This window comes from Enoplosus armatus, chromosome 5 (assembly GCF_043641665.1).
Source record: "Enoplosus armatus isolate fEnoArm2 chromosome 5, fEnoArm2.hap1, whole genome shotgun sequence".
In the NCBI taxonomy this organism is placed as follows: Eukaryota; Metazoa; Chordata; class Actinopteri; order Centrarchiformes; family Enoplosidae; genus Enoplosus; species Enoplosus armatus.
In genome coordinates, this window is record NC_092184.1 from 18,055,767 (window position 1) to 18,072,018 (window position 16,252).

At 44.9% G+C, this 16,252-nt stretch overlaps 2 protein-coding genes across 3 annotated transcripts in view; both read right to left on the bottom strand.

The window, feature by feature from the left end:
* Positions 1-2,724: 2,724 nt before the first annotated feature.
* Positions 2,725-5,283, bottom strand: phox2a (paired like homeobox 2A). 2 transcript variants are annotated; one of them, XM_070906355.1, is made up of 3 exons: positions 5,061-5,283; positions 3,431-3,618; positions 2,725-3,219 (listed from the first exon to the last, which is right to left on the bottom strand). In XM_070906355.1, exons 1-3 carry the CDS (start codon positions 5,281-5,283, stop codon positions 2,725-2,727), a joined length of 906 nt encoding a protein of 301 aa, XP_070762456.1. The 2 variants fall into 2 exon arrangements, with proteins under 2 accessions (XP_070762456.1, XP_070762455.1); XM_070906354.1 differs by having other exon boundaries at positions 3,368-3,618; positions 5,061-5,274.
* A 9,527-nt stretch (positions 5,284-14,810) lies between these two features.
* The window catches only part of clpb (ClpB family mitochondrial disaggregase), a 31,218-nt gene continuing 29,776 nt past the window's right edge, over positions 14,811-16,252 (bottom strand). Inside the window, exon 16 of the mRNA XM_070905459.1 lies at positions 14,811-16,244. Coding sequence (XP_070761560.1) covers positions 16,047-16,244 — 198 coding nt within the window. The 3' untranslated portion in view covers positions 14,811-16,046. The remainder of the gene's footprint in view (positions 16,245-16,252) is intronic.

Consider the following 16,252-nt stretch of genomic DNA (forward strand, 5'->3'; position numbering starts at 1 on the left):
CATAGATGCTGACTGGAAACTTTGGGACAATCAAGTCACGTTCAGTGAAAGGAGTTTAACTTTAGAGTTCTTCTCAGTGGTTTGTTCATATGTTGTTCTATTGCAGAGAGTTAACTTACCTGTTTGTGTTCAGACGGACTTGATTTGTTCTTAATTTAAATTCTGCAAGACTAGAAGCCAAACCGAGAAACCAGTTCATCGTCATTTCAATAGATGCTGACTTGCTTTGCTACTAAGATGAGATGTACAAATATTTTGCCACGTCGACAGTTTACAATGAGAGTGCCTCAAAAGCAGAACTCTAAATCAATGTGCTGTTGTATAATTGGGACTAAATATGATGAAAACTTTAAGGACGTGATCGCTCACCTAATTTTCCCAAATACATCCTTGAATTATGTTGCTCACATACAAAGTTAGACTCAGCTACTTGTGCTATACACAGTGTCTTTAACAGCCAAACAACCATAAAGCAGAGAAAGTGGTTATCTGCCGATCAGACGTGTTCAGTCGAAATGTCTTTTTAAGCCTTTTTGGCCTTTCAGTGTTCTCGGCTGTGTGTGTGTTTGTGTGTGTGTTTGTGTTTGTGTGCGTGTGAGTGAAAAAGACACTTGCCATTGTTGTTTTCTCTGACACACTCCATTTTATCTTGTTCCTTCATGTAGTCTCCTCTTTTGGTCATGTTAAGTTAATGTAAGTTGTTCACCCGTGTCTATTTGTTTTTTTTTGTTTTTTTTTTCAATTAAAATCTAACATATTATTTTATAGATTCACTCATTTATTTGTTTTCTTGTCGTCTGCAGGGAAAGCTGAAAGGATGAAACAGTTACGGTCCGAGAGCTGTAGACCTGCCTCATTAAAGGAAAGGGAGAGAGTGTACGGTAAAATAAGTGACACTCATTCAAGTTTTTATTTGATTTCAGGAGCTCGCACCTCCAGTGTTCATGAAAACACCTTTGTGGGTTTCTTAGGTCTGACATAACACACAACACTCCCATCACTCCGTTACACACAAGAAACCAGATCATTGAACGCGTCACGTAGTGCTTCCATAATGTAGATTTATTAGAATATTCAGAGTAGTGCTATAACTTCTCATTCACTAGAGCTTCTGTCGATTCATAGTTTTCATGGACGTGTTGGTCGGTGAGACAGATGCTCTGCAATGAAATAAATCTGTAAAGCAACATTAGAGAAATAAAGAAAACGGCTATCTAATATTTATATTACTAATTACGGAATTTACAGTCACAAAATTTCATGGAGCAGTTCAAAGAAATGTGGGTTTCTCACTGACATAATAAAGAATTTTAATAAATACATGTTTTTTTTTTCCCCCTTCACCTTTTTGGGTAGATTTCTGGTCTGAAATCAGTCTTGTTTCAGTGAAATAGAGATGATACACAAGCAACTTCGCAAGGTGACAGAATGTAACATCTTTTTTTGTTTGTTTTTTGCAAAAAAAAAATCAGGGTGTTAATGGACATACAGTAGAAAACTCCAGCAACTGTCTGCATCGCTCTCTATATTGCCAACTTTTGACCAGCTTGCGTTGCATCTCTGAGAAAGATCGGCCCGGCTTTGTGAGAGTTAATGAAACCGATCAAAGAGTCAGAGCGGGTGGTGGGTGAGCGCTGCCTGCTGAACCAACCGCATTTCGTTCCCACCACATCCAGCAGGAGAATCGCCCCCCCAAAAAACACAAAAAAAAGCTCTTGACGAAAGTGAGAAACCAGTAGTAGTACCATGATACCAACAGCACAAGTCAGTTATAATTCTGCAGGTTACACTCTGCTCTGTGTACAACTCTTCACCTCTCTCCACCCGAAGAACAGGGCAGGAGACTGCGGAGGAAGTCTCCGTCTCTCTCCCTTTGCTGAATTTGAACAAAGTGCCCACTGTTTGATAGAGGAAGGCGTGATGGGGCAGAGAGAAGGCATGAAGGGATGGGACCATAAAGCCTGGGCGCGGGGGGGGGGGCGGGGGGGGGTCACATTGAGGATGAGAGTGGGGGAGTCAGGACTTGATACAGTAAAGAAGGAGGAGGGGATGAACTGGGGAGGTCTCTGGTCTGGACCCGGCCGCTCTAATTGGATTTTGGGTTGCTCTGCTCTGCTCGGCAAAGAGATTTAAGGGGGGGACCCTGTTCCCTTCTGGTGGGAGTCTGTGTGTCGGGGGGGGCTTAGAGGAAGTTGTGCTTGAGGGTAGAAAGTTTGTTTGTTTTGTTTCCCCAGCAGAGACTGGAGCGTGATGTTTGGATATCTGCTTTAAACTCGTACCTGACCGCCATGCTCAGCGGCTCTGGTGAGTTCGTTGCAGTGCAGCGTGCAGAGTGTGGGAATGTGGGAATGTGGGTGTAGGACAAAGGAAAAGGGTGGAGTTCAGGGTCCTGCACGTGAAGAGCGTTACATCGTTTTGTCTTGTCGAGCTGTATGAACAGCTCTGATTTGAGGGTGAAAGAGTTTTAAGTCGTCCAGGTGGAGTTTTAATGTGCAGTTGCATAATATTTTGGGGGTGAGAGATGGTGACCAGACCTTTGACTTTATTATCTGAGCTTTGAATCAGTTTGACAGGTGTTTTAGAGGAGAACCGAGGGCCTCGCTGAGCTACAGCAGACTGAATTCAGCGTTATAATGGGCAAGTCCTGACTCTCTCAACAAAAGCTAGACACTCCTCGCTGTTCCAGTAGACCACATAATGTCTCATTTTCTCTTCCTCTGTGCTTCAGAACAGGTTCGTCTTGATGGTGGGGTTGGGTTTTCTGTGGAAGGAGGACAGGACTCCGGCAAAGGGCCCGGTCATACTGTCCGCCGGCTGCCAGGCCTTCAGAATCTCCTGAGTCTGGACAGCGGGCTGGGCCACGGCCGGGTTGGACGGCCCCAGGCTGGACCAGCTGGGCGGCTTCAGCCCCTGGAGGACCGGAGAGCTGGAGGTGTTAGCGTAGACGCTGTTGGCAGGAGCCGGGCTGGGGCTCAGGCTGGCGGGGCTGCCCAAGTTTCCATTGGCCGAGCCCGGCAGGGAGGCCGTGCTGTCAGGCGTGGGGCTGCAGGTGGATTCTTTGGACTCATCGTCGTCTGATGAAGATCTCGGCTCTCCGCCCTTCTTCCCTCCAGAGCTGCTGCTGCTGGTGCTGCCCGAGGTGCCACCAGAGCTGTTGGCTTTGGCGTTGGCTGCGCGCTCCTGCTTACGAAACTTGGCACGCCTGTTCTGAAACCACACCTGTCAAACACAGGTAAAATGAACATTTGATTACAGACACAGCATGGGATGGATAGAGTTAGATATCGAGACAGACAGATGGATAATGGCAGGAAAATGGTACCAAAGTAACATTACAATAAAACTGTACGTTAAGGTTTTCCTTTGCGGAAGGTGTGTTTGGTGTTTTTTCAGGTAAGAAAGCGGAAGAATAAAAGCCCGCGCCTCTCACCTGTACCCGGGCCTCGGTCAGGTCTATCTTTAGCGCCAGTTCCTCTCGGGTGTAGATGTCCGGGTAGTGCGTCTCGGCAAAGACCCGCTCCAGCTCCTTCAGCTGGGAGCTGGTGAAGGTGGTCCTGATGCGCCGCTGCTTCCTCTTCTCGTTCAGGCCGGAGGGGTCCGAGAAAAACTTGTACGGGACTGCGAGGGGGGAAATGACATCCGTTTAGTGGTCGAAAGGCAGCATTTTTTATTTGGGAGTGAGTGACGCTTTAAAACAAGAGGCACGTGGATTACAGTGACATTGAACACGCTGAGAGGCCCTGCGTGCATGAAACAGGACCGGGTCTACCGGGTCTACCGGGTCTACCGGGTCGGACCTTTAGAATAAAACAACTTTTAATCGACGCTATCAGGAAATCTTTCACGGTGCGATAAACTGTTTTTGTACAGTAGTTACTGGGTTGTGGAAGGCGGATTAATTGATTGATAAATTGATCGCATTGTGCTCAGAGCCAATCAGAAAATATGACCAGACCAAAGCGGACATTGTACATCAGGCTGAAGGCCGCATTTATAACCAAATGTTGAAAAGGAAATATTCAGTCCATTCACAAAGCTGGTTAATTCATGTTTTTTTAATTGTTATTTTATTCAGCCTATAAACATTTTTCCGTTTTATAATTTTTGGCCCTCGTAACACAGTGAAGGACAAATAATTTAACCTAAAACTAACAGGTCTAACAGGCTATTTAATTATCGAATGTATAACTTGTTTTGTAATAAAAGTAAAAGCGAGTGTACCTTAATTAGTATTAACAGAATGTCAGTGTTTGCAACTAAAATGTGTTTTGGAGTTAGGTCATGACTTATAGGACTGTCAAAATCCACAGAAACTCAATTAGAAAGGAACAGACTTTCACTGCTGTAAGAAAATAAAACGAACAAAATGGACTTTGAGTTTAATTCTTAAATTTAATTTAAATTTTAAGAATAGGACACAATTATGGTTGCAGGCAAATAAAGAATTATTACCCACCCAAACAATTTGTCAGTTAGGTGGGCCTATATGGCCAACAGGTGTGTGTGTGCTCGCGATTATTGTTATTATGATTATTATTAGTAGTAATATTATTATTATTATTATTATTATTATTATACGCCTACTAGTCCTCTGACCTATTTGACGCATGCATATGTAGGATATTGTCCAAATGATTATAGAAATATAAGGTTTCACCTTAACAGTTCTCTTTTTAAATGTAGTTGTTAAAAAAATGAGTAACATTAAAATATAAATTATTACACAAATGTCTCCCTTCATCAATACATTTTTGCAGTGATTTAATTCTAAATCAGGAGTTAAGTCCAAAACAAATCCATGTAAAACAATTTAGGCCTTCAAATGCAAAGAAGGTTAGATCATCTATAACGAAAAATAGAGTTGATATTAAATATTTTCTTGTTTGTTTTATATGATTAGCAGTGTTTCGCAGCTCAAGAGGAAATGATGGAAACAACAACGTGTAAAGCTTCTCTTTCTTCCTTCGCTTCTTTGAATAATTATTAACCTAATGACGAATTCCCTCATCCTATAACTTTTATTTAGGACCTTCAGGGGAATAAAACAGAGGCTCCTGTACCTGAGGAGTAAGGTGTGGGCTGGTGCTCCCGCAGGGCTCCCAGGGTGCAGCTGGCCGTGCTGAGCGGAGTGCAGCCCGGGTTGGAGAAGGGTCCGCTCCGGATCGGGTTGTACTGGAAGGAGCTGGCCTGGCTGCAAGAGCTGAAGTCCGCGTAGGCCGACGCTTCCATGGCCGCCATGCAGGAGTCATAGGAGTTCAGGTAGGAGTAATCCATTTTATACATGGAGATCAGCCGGTGCAAACACCGGACTGCAAAAAGAAACGACGGGTTGGACTCTGATTCAGAGAGGGTTCTGGCGCGTCTTCAGCCGCCTTTTATTTTAGGAGATGGAGTGAATATTGTTCAAACCAGTTAGAGTCGGTCAGCCTCTCCAGTATCTCCAGAGTCTGCTGGTTCGTCTCTCCAAACTCCTGTCAGCTTTGTGGCGAATATCTCACTGTCACGCGGCTGTTTGTCGTTTTTATTAGTAAATAATCCAGATGTTTTTCTCTCTCTGCAGCTTCACTCTCCTTCTTCACTTTCCTCTGGTTTTTCTCTCTCTGTCCGTCTCTTCCGTTTTTCCTCCCCGGACTGCAGTTCGCTCTGCTCTCGCGCTCCGTTTGACAGCGCGCTGCGGCTCGCGCGGTGTTTATAATAAACTTGGCAGAGCGCGAGACAATAGCGAGGCGGTGGTCTAGTTTCCATGACAATGCCACCAGTGAGTGAGCGTGGACACGGACGGCCCCCCTCCCACCGCTCACTGCACCGCCCACGCGCTCCAGAGAGCATCGCGAGCTCGCAGGTGTCAGCAGAGTTAAATCATGAGTCCAAAAACCGGCGACTTCTTTATATAAAACAGTTATAATGTCTTCTGTAGGCCTGTTTCCTTTATCGGACGTTTCTGATTCTGGTGAGTCTTCCTCTCAGCCCCAATATCACTGTTTCAGTCACCACATCTCCTTTACATATAGCTGGAAACTGCGTGTATGGGGAGTTTAATCAGCCCACAAACTCACAAAAGGTAGAAAATATAAGGACCATTTTCAGCCAAGATGCCAAGATGCTTGTTGTCTCCCCCTGAAGTTATACGAGCCTATATTTCCCCTCTTACAGAAGAGAAGCGTCAGCTGATTCAAGCCTATCAGCCCAGAAAGTAGTCCGGCCTAACAGCCTCCAAAATCATTCATAAACCGTGTCCTGTTTGTAAAGTGTAGTTTATCTGTGGTATTATATTCCGTTTAAATAGCTTGTCTTTGCATCCAGACGGGAGAACTTCGGCTGATTGAGTTTGAACTCCAGAATATGAATGTAGATATGTAAAATATCCCAAGAAAGGCCTATATAAGCCTGTAGAGATTTCTAAAAAGTGAATGTCAAGGAGCAATGTTGATGGGGAATCGCTCGGTTTGGGAGTGAAATGTGTCCGATATTGGGCGCATGGACAAAACGAAACACTCAGGATAGACAACATGTTCTGGGAGAATCTAATGTCTGATTATATCCCCATATTATATAGGCCTACGATTAGCTCACGCCGAAACGGTCCAACTAATCTATTAACATGTGACTAAAATGCAGCTCGTGAGCAGGTGCAGGTTGAGCCCCAAACAACTCCGGAGCCGGTCAGTGTTGTGTCACTGCCCCTCAAACGGCTCGTGGAAACAAACTGCAGCTCAGCCACAGAAGTCTTTATGTGGGGGGAAACGTCCAGATGTGACGGTGATTGCTGAGATTAAAAGCTTTGATTTGATTCCGATCACTTTTACGGAGATGTCACCAGAGCGAGCGTCAGTTTGATGTATAGGACGAGGGAGGGAATTGGCTGCGGAGACAACTGAGCAACCGCGACAGGCTAACCATAAACGCATTGACGCTCCATAAATTGGTTTAAGTTTATTGTTCGGTGTCATACAATGTGATAAGTCATATCCCACACGGCCCCCGTCACACGCACGCGCACGCACGCACAAACACACACACACGCACAGAGAGAGAGAGAGGGGGCTTGAAACCGGCAGTCAGGCGCGCGCTCCGTGCAGTTCCCAAATCTGGTGCTATTAAAAAAACACGACGGCTGCTTGCTGCATTTCAGGCTCTGCTCATGAAATTAACAGGCTTTTTATTAGTGAATAAATTTCACCAAATAATCTCACCCACAAACCAAACATGACGTTTTACGTGCATGCGAGAAATTAATTAAGTTTGGCTTGTATGCGCGCGCTCAAAATGCACAACAGGGCTCAAAGTGCGCGCCCTTATCTCTGCTTGACCAGAGGCTGCACGACGATGCTCCTCAATTTCATTAACCCGCCAAACACACACACGCACGCGCGCATGCGTGCATTTTACGCGCTGCATTCACTTAAACTATTAAGTGTTAATAATACGACTTGTTCGAAGCGTTTATTGTGCGGTTGGTGAGAGCTGGTGGATGTTTGTTGCGGGGCGGCGCGCGGCGCTCCTGTTGATACAGCTGTTCCTCTCGTGCTGATGTTGGATGTTGTAGTGCTGCTGGAGTCCGAGTCCGAGGCTCACATGGGCCAGGACTAAACTCAGTCCCAGTCTCCCGTCTGAATGTTAAGATGTGCCGAACTGAACAGAAAGAAACACAACATTTAAACTGCGTTACTGCACGCGCCTGTATACCGCCACTGTAGGCCACGTGCTCTCATTATGGCTCAAGTAACTTTAATGTTGCACACTTCATGTTATATATCTTATTCTTGTTTTAGTTATAAGCTTCTAATGCTGGACTGTAACTGTGTTTTTAATAATAACTAATCATGTATGCAACATATTTCAAATTTTATCTCCAATTTAGAAACATCGCGTTCTCGTCTGCAAAGATTTTGTGATTTTGTGCACCTGCCTGACTGACTCAGCTCCCTTTACAGTTAGTATTATGTAGCCTATATCGTAGGTCTGTACAGTTGTTGTGGCCCAGAAAAAAAAGAAGCTTTATAGATGCAACTTGGCATCAAATACTGCAAGCAAGAGGTCAAGGTAAATACCGCAGAGTCAGCTCACTATTAGTTGTGTTATTTATTGTGTCATGTAGGCTACATACAGTACAAGTGTCCAGCCCACATGGACGTATGTCAGACAGGTTCAACATGTCTGACATAAGAGTGTAAACAAATAAATAAACAAATAAAAGCACCACTTCCTGAACAAATGAACTCATTAGAATAGGTTCAAAAACACCATTGAGAGCTGTGTGATCCACGCACTATATTCTTTAAGCCACTAAAAATAAATATACATTTTTATAACCAGTCAGCTCCCAGGCCACGCCGTCTGTTGTGTGTCCCCGTCCCGTCTGCTGGGTTCAGAGGTGAGTTTACGGAGAAACTTAAACTGTTTCAAAGTTAAACTCTCCAGGCCGTTTCTGCCCCCACCCCCTCACAAAAAAAGAGCAGCCAGGAGCGACCCTAGCTTCTCCCGCTTTAAAAGCATTTAAACTTTAATCCCTTCAAAGAGGGGACCGGTCTCTTCCAGGCCACTAATCCGCCCTATAGTGCTCCAGCGCAGGGGGAGACTTCTCCTCTGCGGAGGCTTTAACTTTGGACTTTTACATTCATGGGGCGATTTGACGGAAACAGTAACGGGGATCTTTGGCATTCATGACGTCTGAGTCAACAGAGGGGGGACACAATGGTCCCCTAGAGGCTCCTGAGGGCCCCTGAGAGAGGAACCCCGACTATAGGGATTATGGGCCCATGGAGGACTCTGTTATTATGGACGCACTTAACATATGAGGTCCATTCCTAATCGGAGTTATGATTGAGTTGACATTAAAGGATCAACTCACCTTTTTCTGTGATCGTTTTGTGGCATCGATTAAAAATCTATAGCAACATTATCCAATATTAAAACATTAAGATATAATGGCAGGAGACCAACACTGTAAATGTAGGCTAGATAAGGCCATCAAGCAATTAAATTCCTATATATGGGGCATAATGAAGGACAACATATAGGCCTACCACAGCCGTTATGAAGAATAATTAAGAAGACTATAAAGTCTATATTGATTATCATTCTAAAACTCTATGTAATCGGATGTCTCGTTATGTTTCCCCTGATTAATGACTTCAGGCTTTCTGTTCAAACGTCAATCTGCCCTGTTTAATGACCCTGGTGCGTCATAAATAAAATGTATTATTGCGGGGGGAAACAAAGTGCACTAGGCCTTCTATTCAGGCCCCATTAATTGTCCTGTCTGCCCGAGCTTATTTCAAACACGAAAGGGTCATGATCTGTGGAGAAATCTTAATTAAATTCCCAACATTTGTTCCCGCTCTGCTCCCATCTTTCCTGCCACTGTAATTGTTTCTGATGGTCTAAGACACCGACTGGAGATCTGCGGGGCTGCACGCAGTTCGGCCTTAACGAAGCAGGCAGTGGGATCACTTGCGTGTGTGTGTGTGTGTGTGTGTGTGTCAGGGTGGTGGTGGTGGGTGGAGAGACTGGCCTCTGTGATGGATGGCTGGATGGAGAGATGGAGAGGTGCATGGATAGAGACAGGGGATAAGGGATGAGTGAAGGATGGGACAGCGGCGACACTGTGGCCCAAAGAAAAGCCACGCGGGAGGCCCCAGTCCGGTGTCTGTCCCGCGACACGCGGTGGTGGTCTGAAAACCAAGTGAAGCTGTCAGTCAGAGAGAGAGCCTGCCAGGTCCATCCATCACGAAAGCTCAAAGAAGAACATGTCCCGTGTGTCGAAAGCCGTTTTCCTGCTTCAGAGTGAGGCAGCTATTGATTGTCAGGTCGCGCTTTGTACAACCTGCCGTTAAATGCGCACGATTACTATTTATTTTATTAAGAGTTTATTGACGTCGGCGCCACCGGTGTGCTGCTGCAATAAAATGCAACCAGGGGGACAAAAAGCAAAACAGGCCTTTTGTTTCACGAGTCTGTCTCCTCTGTAACGAATTGTCCACGGCTGCTTGACTCCTGAAATGACATTTTAGTTCATGTGATGATGCTTTATAAACGAATACCCACATATCCGCGTTTTGAAATGCTTATAATCTCTTTTAAGTGAGTTAGGAATACTAATAAATCAAAATAATTTTTTTTAAATGTAAATTATGCTGTTCACTATTTCAGATTAGGCTATATGACCTTCATATCTTAAGTATTAACAGTAGTCTATAAATTAATAAGTCAAATAGTTTTAATATTCAATCGCTTTGCCTTATTAGTAGGCCTGTGTGAATTTTCTAATTCTTGAATTTCATTAGACACGTTGATGTTGTGTATATTGAATTAGGATATGGATGGCAAAGCAAAGTCTGTTTTCGTTGGACTATCACCTTATAAATGAGTCTGCTAATGCTGATTCCATCGCCATCTCTCTGTGACACACACACACACACACACACACACACACACACACACACACACACACACACACACTTCTGGTTTTAGCTGTGGTCCTTTGATGTAATTTTTAATCTCCTATCAATAGTTTGTATTATTGACAGTCAACCCATAGTTTCCATATCTGTAAAGACTAACTATCATTTTAATTTAACAGATTTATCAGGACCCATACTTCGTTTTCGTTTGCTGCAACTTCATCCTCAACTTCTGCTGACTGTGTTAAACCCACCAGCCGAGCAGGCGGCTCTCTACCTGCAGTGTCACTAAAATGTGTCGTGTCATCGCCCCTCTTAAGATCCTCTTCTCTCGGAGGTGGATTTGATTGCGCATAAAATAAAATCAAAAATCACAGACCCTGCCGTTAACATCGGCCTGCGTCGTTACGGCAGCCGAGGCTGGCGGTGCATTTGATTTGCCCGGTGATGGATGAGAGACGGTGCAGGAGGGAGGGAGGGGGTGGCCGGGGGGGGGGGGTCCCGTCGGTGCGCCTGTCCCCGCATTTCAATCCCCAATTACCGGAATGTACCGTGACGCTCCGGCTCGAGACGACGGCGCGCATCTAACCGGGTTAGAGACAGGAGCAACAGCAGCCAGTTACATTCAAGTCCTCACTCAGGTGGTGTTGATACACATGATCAAAATCAGCTACAGGAGCACGTTAAACCACTGACAAAAATGTAGACTATATTTTACCTTCATCAATTTCTTTTTCAGTCTTTATGTGGGTGACAGCTGTAACCTAAAGATAAATTACAGACGTTGTAATGCATGATGTAAACAGCCTGATGAAATAGCACCGAGGCAAACATCCCCAAAAGGCGTAAGGTGTAATTACAAATTCAAAATATCATCATTGGGACCCATAAAAGCGCCTGGAGGGAAACCACTGTGTTCACCAAAGAGCATCATATTTGGGCTCAACATACATTTAGTCAGAAATCCACAGATTTGAATCAGATGGGATAAAACAAATGTGACAACAACAACAACAGTCTGATGAGACAAAATACTTGTCCAGCACAAAGCTCACCAGGCTGAGGTTTTGTCATTAGTTAACCCATCAGATTACACTCATCGTAATTAAAGTCCACTCTGACGTCTAACGTCAATCCAACGTGCATTCAGCGGCCACAATGTGACGCAGAGCAGCTGCGGTTATTCACATGCTGCGTACATCTCTCCACTGCAGCACCAGACCTGTATTACCCTAATGGACAACGGCATGTTACTTAAAAAAGAAGCTTTTTAGGATAAAAACCAGGTCCCGAGAGACCACAGTGTACACACACACACACACACACACACACACACACACTCACGCACACCACAGCTGGAGCGGCGAGGGATGGCCGCGCGCAGGAGAGCTTCTCCAAACACGCTAATTAGATCTCGAGCTCTGGCCCCGCGCTCTGAAAGCAGCCCAGCGGCGGGGCGCGCGGAGCTGTGGAAAGTTAATTGAATTAAATTCCCTCTAAACTAATTAGGCTGCAATCTGCCACGCGAGCTGTCCCTGAGCAAGGTTCGAATTAGGCGGAATGGATTTGTTCCTTTTCTTTTAAAGAAAGGAGGACAGACTGGTGTGTTTTTGGTGGGGACCTTTATTTGTCTTTTATGCTAATTCTCCCAGGGGACTGTCACGTGATTGCCTTGCGGTAACCGGACGGCATCCGGTGTGCTTACACCCCCCTCCTGCCTTCCTTCAGTCGGTCCATCCCGAACCATAACAAAGCCACCACAATTTAACATGTAAAAATAAAAGGCCCGTGCAGCAGCGGGCTGTGGACACTGTGCTGCTGATGATGAGCAGCGTCTTTAAACCGAGAGCAGAGAGGAGGAGGTACTGAGGTAATGGAGGTGAAATCGATCGCTTTCCTGGGGGAGAGCAATGAGCAAGAGAGGGAGGGAGAGATGAGAGGAGTGCAGAGGGACACGGATGAAAATCCCCCGTTAAGAGCAGGGACAGATATGATAATGGGAGAGCTTCTAGTAGTCGTTCATCATTCACCACCTCCACCTGGCTGCTGCACCTCTCTGAGCTGCTGCTGCTGCTGCTGCTGCTGCCCACCGTTGCACTGAAATCAAACGCACCCAAACAGAGATTAGTGTTCATAATCAGTAAAGCACATGAGCCAGATCTCACACATCACTGTCCATTTGTGCATGCAAACCCTCTCACACACGTTCTGCAAAGTTATCCACTGTATGCCTTTATTAGATAACTGACAGTAGAGAGAGAGAGAGAGAGAGAGAGAGAGAGAGAGAGAGAGAGAGAAAATGACATGCAACAGAGGTCCCAGTCTGGCTGGTTCATGGTCAGCACCTTAAAAAACTACCAGAGACCACCAGGGTGCCCCGAGGGTTTTCTTTTTGTAATTTCGCTAATTGCAGTTTGCCAGTGTGCATTATCAACTAAAGCCATGCATTGTTACTTAATCTTGTGGCCCTGTGTTGCAGAGGCACCCTGGGTCAAACTGGGTAGCATCACCCCAGCATAGCAGTACTGGTCGGGGTCCGGGCCTGGGGTGTATACAGTATAATGAAGCTTAATCCAGACATACTAATACTATTGAAATGTGTGTAATTTCTCCCGTCTTTCTGGTCCTCCATTTCCCTGCTCCTCCTCCCGTATTTGACCTTTTACCCTCTCGCTCACTTCTCTGTTTTGCTTCTCTCTTGCACCTTGAACTCTCCTCCATTTGTTTCAGCAGCAGCAGGCGGAGGAGACACACCGGGGACAGAGACAGACAGATGGACAGCGGAGGAAGAGGGAGGGACTGAGAGAAAAAGGTAGAGGAGGGAGAGAGAGCATGAGGCGGAGGGAGGATGGGAGGGAGGGAGGGAGGGGGAACGAAATGTAGCGAGTGAGAGGGAGGTTAGGACGATGGAGGGCCAGGTTTCTGTTTCTCCATAATCTAATCAGAGAAATGGCAGCAGTCAGAAATAGCCTGACGGACAGACTAAGAGCCTCTTCTCTTTCTCCTCCTCCTCTTATTCTTGTCTTCCTCCTCAGGGCGGGTAAATGGATACACACACGTGCACACACACACACACACACACACACACACACACACACACACACACACACACACACACACACACCAGCTTGACTTCCTAAAACCATAAAGTGTAGATGTGTTTGAGGATTATAAGAGATGGGAAAAGCCTTGATGTATCATAGCAAAACCTGATCTACTGTCCAGATGCAGCCACTTCAAGCGTCCCTCCTTTTAAAACCCTGGTCTGTTGCTGGTCTGTCAGTGGGCGTCAAGAGTTGACAGCATGCAGATGTCATTTCAAGTATACGACAATTTAACAGAATAACAGTGAAGTGATCGTTGTCTTTTCAGTTCCCAGGAAGCACAACTAATGACCAGACAACCTTTTGAGGACGTACAGAATATCAAACGACCCACAGCCACTATGAATGCACAAAATATAATGCACTGCAAAGCCACCACCCTTTATTGATTTCCATTATTAACAGTATATCGGTCATAAAGGAGATGGAGAATTAATGAAGCAGGATTTCAAGGAGTTTTTCAAAGGTTTTTTTTTTTTTCCAGCTGGAACTGGACTGGAAGAAAACGTTTGATTTTTTTTCACTATCGATTCATCTATTATCTGTTAGATTCATCGTAAATCGATTAAATGTCAGAAAATATTGCGAAAATAAGGAATAATCAGAAAATAAGTGTCCATTGCAAGTTGCCAGAGCCCAAAATGACATCTTCAAAAAGCATTTTCTGTCAGACCAACAGTCAAAAACACAGTTTAATTTAATTTACAAAAATAAAAAACAGAGTAAAGCAGCAAATCCTCACGTTAAAGAAGCTGGAAGCAGCAAATGTTTGGCATTTTTGCTTAAAAAGAAAAAAATTAATTGATTACTCTTCTGTCGACTAATTGACTGACTCATTTCAGGCCTACAGAAATTGACCGCGGTGTTGTACATGTGCTGCAACAGGGACTCATTTAGAAGCAGTGCAGTGACTCCTGCTCCACAGGAGACAACTGTGACTCTGTAGATGTGAGTAAAACAGGCTAAATGTGTGTGTGTGTGTTGGGGGGTCCAGGCGCAGCACAGTAAGAGTGAATGTGTCTTTTCTCCTGCATGCTAATTCCTCCCTATAGGGAAGACATTCCTGCAGGGTGTGTGTGTGATGTCTTCTGCATTCCCTCCCGGCGTCCGACACAGACCCCCACACAGAGCAGAATTCCAAGGAAATTCCTCTGTCATGTTGTTTCACAAGGTGGACAAGCGTTATTGTTGCAGAATTCCCACCCAGGCACTAGTCACTCACTCACACACACACACACACGCACATCCATCCATCAGGAGTGTCAGTGCACCGCAAACAGAACAAAAAACAGAGGAATTCCCCTTTTTGTTGTGATGACTTTATTTACGCGGCGGAGGTTGGGATACAAGAATGAAAAATGTCGCTGGATTACATTTGGCGCCTCGTCAACATGCTGTTCAAACATTTATGAAACAACACTTTGAATATTATTTCTTTATGACTCTAAATTTCTCTTAATGTCAGACAGACTCGCCTGTACAGCACCAGAGCACGCCATCGTCGTGACAGACGAGACTTCTTTACATTAACATGCATCAACAGAGACAATTCACAAGGCGGTTATATTACCCATCATTCAAATGGACTGCTGTACGTTTCTGCTTGGTGTTTCTCCACCAACACATTCTGTACTAGCATGAAACGAATAAGCAGGTTGTGTTGACAAACATTTATCAGTGAAGCTCTGCTGGTGAGGAAATGTGCATTAAAAGTGAACACAGGCAACAATCTGAGGCAAACTGTCTTTGGTCATTAAAATGTCCTGTTCCTTCACAGCAAATGGACAAAGTGGCTGTTATTCATCCAACTTTGGCAAAACATCTGGCAAACTAGTTAACGATCTCCTATAAATATCTTTCTATTTTCATGTTTTTCCATTTGACGTTCCCCATCTTTGCCAAATCATGCAACAACTTGATTGGCCCCAAAACTGTCATTCATCCCGTCAGTGTCAGATAAACCACCGTTCATCGCCATGAACTTAACTTACACATATATATCTTTAATAAATATTAAATATTTTGGCTGTTTTCAGTGTTCTAAACTATCATCACTATGTCACGGCTAAGTTGATCAAACAATTTTCAGATAATACGATAACACTGATGGTGAGATGTTTGATGTTGATGAAGCTGCACAGGCACGCTGAAGCCTCTATTCTACTTTTACAACCACACCTGCAACACATTTACACCTTGACCTCCTGATATCAGTCCCATCTGATATGAAAGTCTGTTGTAACATAAACTTTAATGGTCTAGTAGGTTTACAGCACATTGTTGGCAGATACTGGACTGCACATTGTGGAAAGGTTGGCATGTAATTACTGCATGTGTGTACTGAAACAGGGAGGCAGTGATGTGTTTATCAGAGGTACTTTTATTGGTAACATGCATCGAGAACCACCCATCCTCCTGACACTGGATGATGATGATGATGATGATGATGATGATGATGATGATGATGTGAGTGGCAAGTGTACATGTGTGTATACATATCTGGATATATCCTCTGTGTTTCTGTGTTGTTTGTTCTTTGTTAGTGTTCGGGGCTGAGCGGTGGGCGGATGTCCAGCGTTCTCGATGAGCTGTCCTCTCCCACCACCTCAAGGCGCAGACTGGGCGTGCTCTGCTCCTCCTGGTCCTCTGATTGGACGGACAGACGCAGGATGCAGCCTTTGGGCAGCAGCTCCTGCTCGTACGCTGCGGCTAACTGGTTGACGACCCGCCGTTCAACCTGAGGGA